This window comes from Penaeus chinensis, chromosome 1, assembly GCF_019202785.1.
Source record: "Penaeus chinensis breed Huanghai No. 1 chromosome 1, ASM1920278v2, whole genome shotgun sequence".
Classification (NCBI taxonomy): Eukaryota; Metazoa; Arthropoda; class Malacostraca; order Decapoda; family Penaeidae; genus Penaeus; species Penaeus chinensis.
Window position 1 is genome coordinate 36900793 of NC_061819.1, and position 12264 is coordinate 36913056.

General features: G+C 36.8%; 1 protein-coding gene across 2 annotated transcripts in view; it reads left to right on the top strand.

The window, feature by feature from the left end:
• Window positions 1–11527, top strand: part of LOC125025226 (Werner syndrome ATP-dependent helicase homolog) — a 13819-nt gene extending 2292 nt beyond the window's left edge. Inside the window, exons 4-19 of one of the 2 annotated variants that reach the window (XM_047613201.1) lie at window positions 1297–1437; window positions 1880–1997; window positions 2444–2555; window positions 3139–3246; window positions 4030–4226; window positions 4664–4749; window positions 5228–5415; window positions 6055–6234; window positions 6765–6876; window positions 7130–7271; window positions 7683–7839; window positions 8226–8348; window positions 8801–8948; window positions 9651–9792; window positions 10054–10181; window positions 10393–11527. In XM_047613201.1, coding sequence (XP_047469157.1) covers window positions 1297–1437; window positions 1880–1997; window positions 2444–2555; window positions 3139–3246; window positions 4030–4226; window positions 4664–4749; window positions 5228–5415; window positions 6055–6234; window positions 6765–6876; window positions 7130–7271; window positions 7683–7839; window positions 8226–8348; window positions 8801–8948; window positions 9651–9792; window positions 10054–10181; window positions 10393–11226 — 2916 coding nt within the window. In that variant the 3' untranslated portion in view covers window positions 11227–11527. The remainder of the gene's footprint in view (window positions 1–1296; window positions 1438–1879; window positions 1998–2443; window positions 2556–3138; window positions 3247–4029; window positions 4227–4663; window positions 4750–5227; window positions 5416–6054; window positions 6235–6764; window positions 6877–7129; window positions 7272–7682; window positions 7840–8225; window positions 8349–8800; window positions 8949–9650; window positions 9793–10053; window positions 10182–10392) is intronic. The other variant, XM_047613206.1, reaches the window with a different exon arrangement.
• The last annotated feature ends 737 nt before the right edge of the window (window positions 11528–12264 follow it).

The window sequence follows — 12264 nt, forward strand, 5'->3', positions numbered from 1 at the left end:
TTTTTTTGTTAATTCACTCATGTGTATATTTAACCCATTGGATCCCTTTACAATGTTATTTTGTCTTTTTCTGCATAAATGATTTTAGCCATTTTCCAATGTCTATATTTGTAATTTGATTTGCTTTATCCAGATGGTAATAGACTGTTTTCCTTGCACAGACTCCATATCATCTCCGTAGATAGTCAGTAACTTAGTACAATAATATTAACAATAAGTAACATTTTGTTAATTGTGTCATTTTTTATATTTTTTCATAATATTGAACCTTTATGTAATACAACCAGCACCTCCAGTCATGGTGGCTAGGAGTAGGATCCTGAGCATGGAAATGGTATCCTCCTTTACATTCCACACTCGGTATCGATGAAAATAATGCAAAAAACCCTTCCTAAATCCCTAATCACCCTCCAAGAGCACTCGTGGCAAGTCATTCCTGTCACCCTGGCTTCCAGCTGAAAAGCTCATGATGACAAGTTCATGTCACCCCACCCAGAGCCAGATTTTCGCATTACCTGCCCCTCAAGCCCAATTTTTTCAGAATTGTAGGGATTAATATTTATTTGTATATGGATTCAGGGTAACTTTTATTGTTTTATAGATTTTGCTGTCTACAACATATTAATGTAAGAGTAAGAGTCAAAGGGAGAGTAAGTGTAAGAGTGAGAGTGAGTGAGAGTGAGAGTGAGAGTGAGAGTGTGAGTGTGAGAGTGTGAGAGTGTGAGTGTGAGAGTGTGAGAGTGTGAGAGTGTGAGAGTGTGAGAGTGAGAGTGAGAGTGAGAGTGAGAGTGAGAGTGAGAGTGAGAGTGAGAGTGAAGTGTGAGTGTGAGTGTGAGTGTGAGTGTGAGTGTGAGTGTGAGTGTGAGTGTGAGTGTGAGTGTGAGTCAGAGTCAGAGTCAGAGTCAGAGTCAGAGTCAGAGTCAGAGTCAGAGTCAGAGTCAGAGTCAGAGTCAGAGTCAGAGTCAGAGTCAGAGTCAGAGTCAGTGTGTGTGTGTGTGTGTGTGTGTGTGTGTGTGTGTGTGTGTGTGTGTGTGTGTGTGTGTGTGTGTGTGTGTGTGTGTGTGTGTGTGTGTGTGTGTGTGTGTGTGTGTATATGTTTGTGTGTGTGCGTGCGTGTGTGTGTGTGCATGTGTGCGTGTGTGTGTCTATGTGTGTGTGATGATTTGTATTTAGATTTGTTTCAAGTATATTTGAATGTATTTAAGAAAGTAAGATAGTTTTATGTTAAATAATAGTCAGGTACTGTTCCATAAATTTCATAACCCATACTAAATATCTCAAAACTTTCTTCTCAAGGGTCGTGACAACTGTGTGGTGATGGCAACAGGCTACGGAAAGAGTTTGTGTTTCCAGTTCCCACCAGTGTATACAGGGGGTGTGGCAGTGGTTGTCTCGCCCTTGATTTCTCTTATGCAGGACCAAGTATTAGCTCTTGAGGTGAGTGGAAAGGAATAAGTTTCTTTTATAAAGAAGAAAGTTTAACGTTTCCTAAGAAGCATATAGAGTAATTGCTTACTTATGTAATATTACTTACGAGATCATAAAAACCAAAAAAGTTTTCTGCCATATATGTAAATTGGTTCAAAATAATTCAAGCTTAGTAGTCATAGATTCTTTTTATGTTGGACACTGAAAATGGAATGGATAATTTGTAGAAAATTGGTTAGACAAAATTATTTACCTGGGAGGAATATTAAATTTTAGAAGCCAAAATAACAAAAGAAGCATTTGTCCTCATGCTTGATACAAGCATCAGTGCTTTTCAAAGTGAAATATTGAAGTGCTATGTGTTTGATTATTAAGATTAATTTCTTTTATTTACTATAAAAGTATTGCATCCTTAGATGTAAAATAAGCTTATAATTGTTTTATTTTACAGGCCTCCAACATAGGAGCATGCTACTTAGGCAGTGCTCAGAAAAATAAGTCTGAAGTCTATACAGAGATGTTTGCTGGGATGTATAGAGTTGTATATGTCACTCCAGAATTTATTGATGGTAAATAGATTAACTGAAAACATTACCAGTATACAATCTGTGGATAAACTAAATTATTATTTGTGTATATAGACTATTTGAAGTCTTGATAGATTTTCCAGTTAATTGGTTTTTTCCTTTTGAAATATTAGAGCGAGTTTCTTTATATAAACCTGTGTCTTATTTAGCCATACAGAGCTTGTGAATTTACGATAAATAATAGCTTGAGGGTTCTCTTGAATTATAGCTTTTATTGATCATGTTTATTGTATAGGTTTTGAATAATATAGAATAGGAAATTGTAGGCTCTTACATATGCATGTTCATCAGTATCAAGGTCATACTATAAATGATCTCAATTAGGATATTCAGAATTCTCAGTACAATGTTAATGACTGCATTTATGACTGAATGACTCTCGTGTAAGAGAAAGTTAACCAGAAGAACATTGTTTTTCTTTCTTCCAGCTTGTCCTGATGTGTTGAAAACACTTGATAAGAGAGTTGGAATATCCTTGTTTGCTGTGGATGAGGCTCACTGTGTAAGCCAATGGGGACATGACTTCAGGGTTTCATACAGGTGGGTTTAGCATAGACACGTGGAGCCAGTGAGTTAGTATGCTGGTTAAGGATATCATCATTTTGTATGTTTTGTTTTGTAGCATAGAAAATTACGTGTGTGAGTGTGTGAGTGTGTAAGTGTGTGTGTGTGTAAGTGTGTGTGTGTGTAAGTGTGTGTGTGTGTAAGTGTGTGTGTGTGTGTGTGTGTGTGTGTGTGTGTGTGTGTGTGTGTGTGTGTGTGTGTGTGTGTGTGTGTGTGTGTGTGTGTGTGTGTGTGTGTGAGTGTGTGAGTGTGTGAGTGTGTGTGTGTGAGTGAGTGAGTGAGTGAGTGAGTGAGTGAGTGAGTGAGTGTGTGAGTGTGTGAGTGTGTGAGTGTGTGAGTGTGTGTGTGTGTGTGTGTGTGTGTGTGTGTGTGTGTGTGTGTGTGTGTGTGTGTGTGTGTGTGTGTGTGTGTGTGTGTGTGTGTGTGTGTAGGTATGTATGTGTGTGTGAGTGTCAGTGGGATGTTGGAATATACTACTATTGTCACCCTGAATGATGTATAATGTGCACAATGGCAGCCATTTCCAATTCACACACAAACCAAAAATGTTACATTTCAGGCGACTCGGGATCCTCCGGACCAGTTTTCCGAAGATCCCCATTTTGACTGTCACTGCCACAGCTACTAAGACGGTGCGGGAGGACATCTGCTCGTCTCTTAGCCTGAGGTACTTGTGCTACTTTTGTGGTGTAGAGGTCGGGAGGGTATTGTCTTGATTGATTAGGACGGAGTGTGATATGTTGTTAGAAAGTTATGATTACAGTCACAAAAATATTGATAATGATTTTGGTAGAGATAATGTTATTAGTATTGGTAATGGTAATGATGTGTAAAGAATGATGATAAAAGCAATAGTGATCTTTGAAGATTGCAATTTCTCTGCCTTTCTCCCCCCTGCCCTCAGTTGTAATTAAGGTTTGGTTTTCCAAGTTTGCCCAAAGCTAAATTTGGGCTTTCACTTTTCAGGAGCATTATTTAGCACACACAGTGGGTGTATGTTTCATTCTTCTGTATCAGATACAAACTGCATATTGATACAGCAAATTAAAGGCTGATTAGCCCTTGAAAGTTCTCTATGGAAATAAAATAGAGTAATATTTCTCATATATAAAAACCTACATTTGTATGCCCAAAGATTAAATTTCACCATGTGTGAAGAGGCGAGTGTATGCCTGACTGGAGATGAAATCCAAGGGGAATGTGGGAGAGGATGGGTGGTTGTTGATGACTCTGAGTTGATGACTCTGAGTCACTATTCAGAGAGGAAGTAGAAGTAGAGAACTAGTTTTAGATCACTGAAATCAGGAGAAAGTTTTTTTTTGACAATGAGCCCGCAGGCCATGCGTTCAGGTGTCATGACAACCAGCTCGATCAGTTTTTTTTTTATTTTCTTCATCAGTCAGTAAGGTGTTAAGTGCATCATATATTAATTGTTTTCTTCTTTTCATAGGTCACCAGAGATTACAATCACCAGTTTTGATAGGCCGAACCTTTACCTGGAGGTGAAGAACAAAGTGAAGGGTATCGTAGAGAACTTCATTTCCTTCTTGGTCAAAGAAACTCATGGGAGATACACCACAGATGGACCTACCATTGTGTATTGTCCTACTAAGAAAAGCACTGAAGAGGTGTATCATGCCTTGGCAGGTCTGTGTTTTTCTTTATATTTATTTTTCATATTTTTTTTGTGTATCTCATTTTTGTGTTTTATATTTTGAAAGTCAGTTATTGGGGATTTAAAAAAAAAATTTATTCGCATGTTTTTCTTATCCAGAAAGTACAGATGTATGTAATTGTTATTATGTTTCATACTTTGAGAGTGTTAAGAGTCCATTAGTTTGAATGGTTTGCATTATAAAGGGCACTGCTTTACCAAGAATGGAAGTATGAGAAGAGAATATTAAACATTGTCAGGTCTGTGTCATTTTAAAGATATTTGTGTGCCCTCTTATTACTTTTCTCTCCCTCTCCCTCTTCTTCATATCTTCCTTTCTTTAGGCTTCTTTGCCTTGAGTATTTTTTCTGCATTTCTTTTCTTTATTATTATTATGAATAAATGTTCCTATATTTCTTTGTTCCTACAGGTTTGGGTGTAAAGTGTGTAAAATACCATGCAGGGATGACACCAGGTCAGCGAGATGAGGCTCACAAAGAATTTATGTATGACAAGGTTTGTTGTTTGAAATGTAATTGTTAGATGAACTATGAAAGGTAACATGAAATCTTTGATCTACTGAGTAATATTAAAAATAAATGAATAAACAGACTCGTAACACTAAGACTATTGCTTTATGCTGGCCAATACTTTTTTTTTGTACCATCTGAATGTTAAGTCTAATTCATAGTTTTAACATTTCCATTCCTTTTGTCCATCATTTATTGTGTTTACTTTGGGGTAGTATTGTAATTGAATGTTAGACATCCTTTAATATATTGGTAACAGTGGTATAGTTCTGGGATTCATAGACAGACAAATCACACATTGTGTCACTTTAGCCTGGCCATTTCTTTTCATATATTATTTCAGTGTGGTTATATTACTTTTATATTGTTTACATATAAACAATATAATGAGGTGGCCAAATTTTTTTGGTCTTATTTTTCATCTCCTATTTCCCTGTCAATTTTTTATTATTGTTTTCCTACAGGCAGATCTTATTGTTGCCACCATTGCATTTGGAATGGGGATAAACAAACCTGATGTTCGCCAAGTCATCCACTATGGAGCATCAAGTAACCATGAGTCTTACTATCAAGAGATAGGTCGTGCAGGACGAGATGGCCTGCCGTCTGTATGTACTGTTCTGTATGCACCAGAAGACTTTGCAGTGCATCGGTGAGTTCAGTTTTGTGAATGAATTGATGATGACTTAATGGAGGTACAGATTACAAAGCAGTACTTATATAAAAAGACAAAAAGTAAGAAAGATGTATACAATAATAGGCCAGAGATCAATCTACTCCAGCAGTGAAAGATCTGTTGAATCCAAGGACGGGATTCTATACATGTTTCAAAAGGGAATACCTAAGGTCTTATTTCTAGATTGCAAAAGACTGCTTTTTTATTTTGCTTAGTCGGGTAAACTAAATTTGACTTCATAACTATCTGCTTTCATGGAAAGTAGATGAATACTCAGTAGCTTTCACAGTTGGGTCTGAATTTAAAAAAAAATTTAAGCTCTGTATTGTTATCATAAGGGAGGGAGAGAATAATGAAAAATAAGATGAATATTATGTAGGAAAAAAGTGTGAATGTGAACAGATATCTTCATGGCAAAAGAGATGTATTTGACATGTTTTGATAATAGCTTATTCAGAAATGCACATATTTCAGATGATAGTATAATCGAGATGTGTCAAATACATATCTCGAAGATGTTCATTCACATTCATACCTTTTCCTACATTTGTCATAATAAACACTTTTCAGAAGACCATAAATGCCCATTCTTAACATTTTCTTCTTTCTCCTCAGTTACTTTTTGAGCCAGATAAAAAACCAGCGATACATGGAACGGCGGAGAGAGATGATGAGCAGAATGGAGAAATTCCTTACCATAACAACTTGTCGACGAGCAGAGATCCTCTCCCACTTCACGTCCCGCCCCCCAGATAAGACTCCAAAGAGTGACTGCTGTGACAACTGCACTCGCATGTGGGTAATCTGATGGGAAGGATGGAGTGAAATGCAGTAGAGAAAGAGTGTTTAGGGTGTATGAGAGGGGTGGGGGATGACCTAATTTATAGAAATTATGGTAAGTTTGATTTTTTTCAAAACTCAGTCTGTTAGAAAAAGGAATTTTACTACTAAAGGACAGAAGACAGAAAAGGTTGTCAATGTTTGTTTAAAGGAGTTAAGGAGGAAAGTAGAGAGAGAAATAGAATCATAGTGCTGGAAGTGGTTATTAGGATTTTAGATGAGAATCTTTAATGTGATGTTGATCTTTTGTGTGTTTTTTTTTCAATACATATATATTTTGAAACTGTTCCTTTTTTTTTCAAGATTATTCAGTAATATGGGTATATAGAAATAAGGAATTTTTCTAGTTTAGGCTTTTACCGGAATTAATTGGTATTTTACCTTTTTAAAGGAAAATTGTTTTCTTGCCCTTCAGGTATGATTTAGGTAAAATTTTCTGATTAGAGATTTCTCATTTAGAAATGATATAATTATTCTTTTTACAGACTATCAGGTGGAGGAGTTGGCAAAGGTCAGAGCAGAGTTGAAGCAGCCCTTGATAGTGAAGGAAAATATGACTTCACAGTGGATGCCATCAACCTTTTGAAGGCAGCAGATGTGAGTGATTTCAAAGGAGAAAGAGGAAAACTCTTTGTAAAACAAATCAAAGAATTTTACTGTTGTAGTGCTCACATAATTTGTTTTTCCACATAGACTAAAGTAGATAATCTTGAAGGTGATAAATTATGTTTTTTAAGACAATTTCATTTTTTGTTATGATGTCAAGCAGATTTTTGAATTTTGATTACTGTAGTCCATATATGTACTGTAGCAATGCGAGATTTATAATATTTATTTACTTTATCTGTAGGGTTGTAATGGACAGTGTGCAGTAGGGTCTCTCATCCTAGTGCTTAAAGGTTCAAACAGCCAACGGGTTCGACCACAGTGGAAGAGAATAGAGTCCTTTGGTGCTGGCAAAAAGAGGAGTGAATCATACTGGAAGGCTTTGTGTATGTATGGAAATTACTTTATACTGCAAAAACATGAAGTCTGTAAAGTAAAATGATAGAGAATATGAGGAGGTCTCTATATATAATGAATTAAAAAATGACATAACCTGTTAAAGTAGATTTTTTAGTCAGCAGAGGAGTCTAAGATTTTGAGTACAACTGTTGTGGATTATTATTATTTCTTAGACTTATTGTCTTATTTCTTACAATGTTTTGTACCATGAGTTACATTTTGTCATATATAACTATGATCTGTTGTGAAAAATCTGTTCACCAAAATGAAATACAACTGCCTTAACAGGAGTGTTACCTTTCCTTCTTTTAAAATATTTTTTCATTCGCATTTCTTTGAACTTTTGTGAACTATTTTGTGTTCACTTCCATTACTTATTCATTTATTTTTTTGTGCAGGTAAGATGTTGGTGTTTGCTGGCTATCTGTCTGAGACAACCATAAGCTCAGGGGGTGGTGGAAGGGGGAGGGGAGGGTGGGGAAGGTCTGCCTCGACGTTTGCCTACGATGCCATTGGGATCACCAGGGAAGGAGATAGGGCACTGATGAACCCCAGGTGAGTGGTATCTTTTCTTTGTTTCTCTATATTTTATTTATTTATTTTTTATACTAGACTATTTTTTTCCCTGTAATCTTGATGCTTACTCTGGATGCTTACACTTTGCTTTGAGTCTCAGGATTTGTTCAAGCTGATTTGATCTCATCTTTTATTACTCTCCTCAGGTGAAACATAAAGAGTCTAAGTCCACTTGATGTTTATATGCTTAATAGTTCAAATAGCTTTACATCAGGATGAACTTTACTACATACTGTTACACCATACTCAAGAAAACACATGATAAGGTGGATGGAAGATTTTCACAATGCCAGTGATGAAGTTTCTGTCATTTATAGATTCGCTAATCAAATCAAAGTATAAAAATCTTATTTTCTCTTTTACAGTAGCAAGATCCTCCTACAGCCCTCAGCCACAATGCTTGATGAACTGCGTTATGTCATAGCTATAAAGAGGCCAACGGCCGCAGACCCGACCCCTGTTGTAGAACGTCGCAAATTCAATCCAAGGTAGGATGTGTTTTTATTATCCTTGAGTTTGAACTCTTCTTAAGAAGGATTTGTTCTGAAAGATATAGGTAAATTTAAAAAAATAATCCGTGGTCATTGCTTGAGGACTAAGTGTATCAGTAGAGTGCATGAAGTTAAAGATGCAAATATAGATTGTAACCTTAAATTATCTATGGCTATCATGCTCTTCTGTAGCCTCAGCTGCAGCCAATATTTTGATTCATTCTTTAATGTTACCAACAATTATTAGCCTGCCATGGAGGGTTTTTTGTTGTGATGAGGGATCATGATTTTAATTATGTATAAAAAATAATGGTGATTGTAATGATGGTGGTGGTGATGATAATTATTGCTGTTTTTATTTGTATTGTTATTTTTATTCTTATTTATGTATTCCAAATCTTTGTTTCATTCATTATAATTTTTTTTACCATCCTGTGCACTTTTTGCAGTGAATTCCTTTGCCGGGGCCTCTCCAGCCTGCAGAAGCAAGGGCAGATGTCGAGCGTAAAGACAGAGACCAAGGAAAACAGTGCAGAAAAGAGTGGAAGCAACAAGGAACAGGCAACGCCGGTTGATCCTCGGGAAGAGGAGCTGAAGGTTAGCGATTCAACAGTGACAGAATGTGGGATTGATGAGGCTGATTCTGTTAATGCTGGGATGGCATACATGCCATATCCACCATGATTTTTGTTTACTGATTTTGTTTACACATAGAGTTTAGTAAACATGATGTCAATTGCTTGTGGTTACTTTTGCCTATTTTTCCTTTTCCATGATAATAATAATAATAATAAAAAGAACTCTTCATATTATTATTATAATAATCATAATTTCAGTATTAATTATGACAGTGGCAATATTAATTGTAATAAAAAAAAAAAAATCGCCCAAAAGGAATAGAATAATCAGGTCAATATAATGAAGATTATATAACAAAACTAAAGTTTATAGTGCAATAACTTAGTTAACTGAGATATTGTAAAATGGGAAGGATATATGTGCAGGAGCTTACAATAAGTCATGTGGTATTGTATGTCTTTTTCTCACTCAATCTCTGTCTGTCTGTCTCTGTCTCTCTCACTCTGTCTGACTGTCTGTCTTTCTCTTTTTCTCTTTTTCTCTTTTCTCTTTTCTCTTTTCTCCCTCTCTCTCTTTTTCTCTTTTCTCTCTCTCTCTCTCTCTCTCTCTCTCTCTCTCTCTCTCTCTCTCTCTCTCTCTCTCTCTCTCTCTCTCTCTCTCTCTCTCTCTCTCTCTCTCTCTCTCTCTCTCAATCTCTCATGTAGATAAAAATATTTTCAGGTTAAACTGTATCAGTCACTGATTGAACTGCGCAACCGCCTTGGAGATGAGAGTGGATTCATGCCTTATTTGGTGGCCACGAACAGGGTCTTGCTGCAGCTTGCCCAGACCAGACCCTCTACACTTAGTGCATTGCGCATGAGTAAGAAATGTTCTAGAGTTTGATGTGGATGTTTTTTTTTTTTTTTTTTTTTTATAGAATCAGCTTTGTAAAAATATTATCATAGACTTATGATTTGATTTCTTAAAAATACATCTGAGTGATTCGTCAAGGTTCAATAACGATAGATAAACTACTTGAAAAATCCAGGATTGGAGCTCTGAAGTACCTCCTGTGTTTGACAAAATATTTAATTTGTGATCATACAAGTTACTAATTATACATTTTGTATTTTCATTTCAGCTGAAGGCATACCTGAAGTGAAGGTGCAGAAATTTGGTCCTGCCATAGTCAAACACATTAAAGAATTTTGCATTAAACATAATCTTTCACATGAAACTGAAGTTGATGGTGGAGAGGACATGGCAAATGTAAGTGTATGTTCTTCAAGGATGCTGTAGGTGTTTAGATATTAGTTGGATTTGTGGAATAAAAAATAAAAAATAATCATATATTTATTTATTTATTTATTTATTTTTTTACCTGGATCATCCTTTGTAGGAATTAAGAATTGAATATACATAGTAAATTCCTGTCAAATATATGCATTATAAGAAGGTAACAAATTATTTCCTCCTTCAGAACAAAGATGAAGAATCAAAACCATCGACGAGCAATAAACCCAGCAGTTTTGTTTCATCCAAGCAGCTCTATACATCGCAGCCAACTCTAGACACTTTTAAGAATAATTCTTTGAAGGCCAGCAGTTCATCAGGCTGGATATCGGCAGCCAAAGCCAAGGTTTCCAAATCGCCATCACAAATGGATGATTCACAAGAGGACAAAGGACTGTCTACTTTAAAAGGTGATGAAGATACCCAGGGAAGCAGCGTGAGAAATCATTCCAAAGAAACGTTGAGTCGGGTGAGCAATGGGACTAAAGGCACAGACAAAGAGGAATCATCATCATCACCCATTAGTGATAAGGATAGATGCAGTAATGTTGAGGAAGTTGGTACAAACAAGCAGGCTGCTAAATCAAAGTATTTTGTTTCCAGCTTGGACTTGTCAGATGATGCTGCTGATTTGTTTGGAGCAGAAGATGAAGATAGCTCTAACAGCAGCTTCTTCAGTGGTCAAAACAAAAAAACAACCTTGTTAGAACAGGAAAAGAGTGATTTTAGGACTCTCAAGACTGATTTAGATGACAAAACTGGAAACGGCAAAAAAGACAAAGATAGCAAACCAGCACCGGATAGATCACAGTCAGCCACCAAATCGAAAGCACCACCAAAGAAAAGAGGAATTGCATACGATGATTCAGAGTCGGACAAGGAAGAAACAAATTCTCAGGAGTCACAGGAGAAATACGAACGCATTCTGTCCGACAGCAAGAAAAAAATGGAATCGAGTGGCTGGATTGATGCAAAAAGGATGAAAAAGAAGATGAAGAGTAATTCACTGTTCAAAAGATAAGTTAAAGGGAAAGTGGAGTAAAATTAACTATTTCCAGATGATCCCAGATACCCAGCGAGATTTTCTGATTAAAGAAAGACAAGATTTCAGGGGTTCTAAAAAGGCTTTGTGGAAGAAACATTTGCCTGAAAGGAAAAAGTACAACTTATGTATGTAAACATTAAGATTACATTTCCGTTTTTATGTTAATGATAAATATACTATGGTGAAGAAATATGTTTAGTTGTCTTTATTTTACAAAGATTTTGTAATAAATTTAGAGAGAGAGAGAGAAATAAAACAAACAAACATCAACAACTAACTATACATTGACTTATTATATTCCTATGTCATATGGAAAAGAGTGAACAACATGCTATATTTCCCCCCCCCCCAATCCTTTGCCCGTTGTTGTTGTGGGGGGGCTTAGGAGACGAAGACTGAGAGCCAATGATGGGGAACTCGAACTCCTCAACCTTGGGACTCAGCCATCGACTCAACTAATTTTGCATAGTCTTTTTTCCCACTCATACTTTTCGTTTCAGTTTCTTCACCAATCCCTTCTACTCTCCACCTCCTAAGGTGTGAGAGCTGTGCTGAAAGGTTGAAAGGCTGACTTTATGTCAGTCCTGAACGGCCTGAGGGAACCATGGGCACGGTATTCCCCTGCCATACCTGGCCCTTACCCCTCAAGGGGACCCTGAGGGGTGGACTATTTTTTTCCCCAACATACTCCAGGCTTATCATGGCCAATAATGAAGACATAACCCCAATCTTAGGGGCAATGAGGCTTGCCCCTTTATCAAATAGCCCCAATCCCAGCTCTCCTTTGACCACGGCTCCGAACACTGCAACAACTCCCCCATCATCAATGCATACTAGTACAGTATCAACCCTAATCAACAACCAACCCCCAGGAGACATTTCTACTCTCCCAACATGCTCAACTTCAACACCTTTACTCCCACAACCTTCTTCATCAACCATCCCATCTCCCCTTATTACTACCTTACAACCTTATTGCCCACCTCCCCGTAACACTACCCCCCTCAACACTAC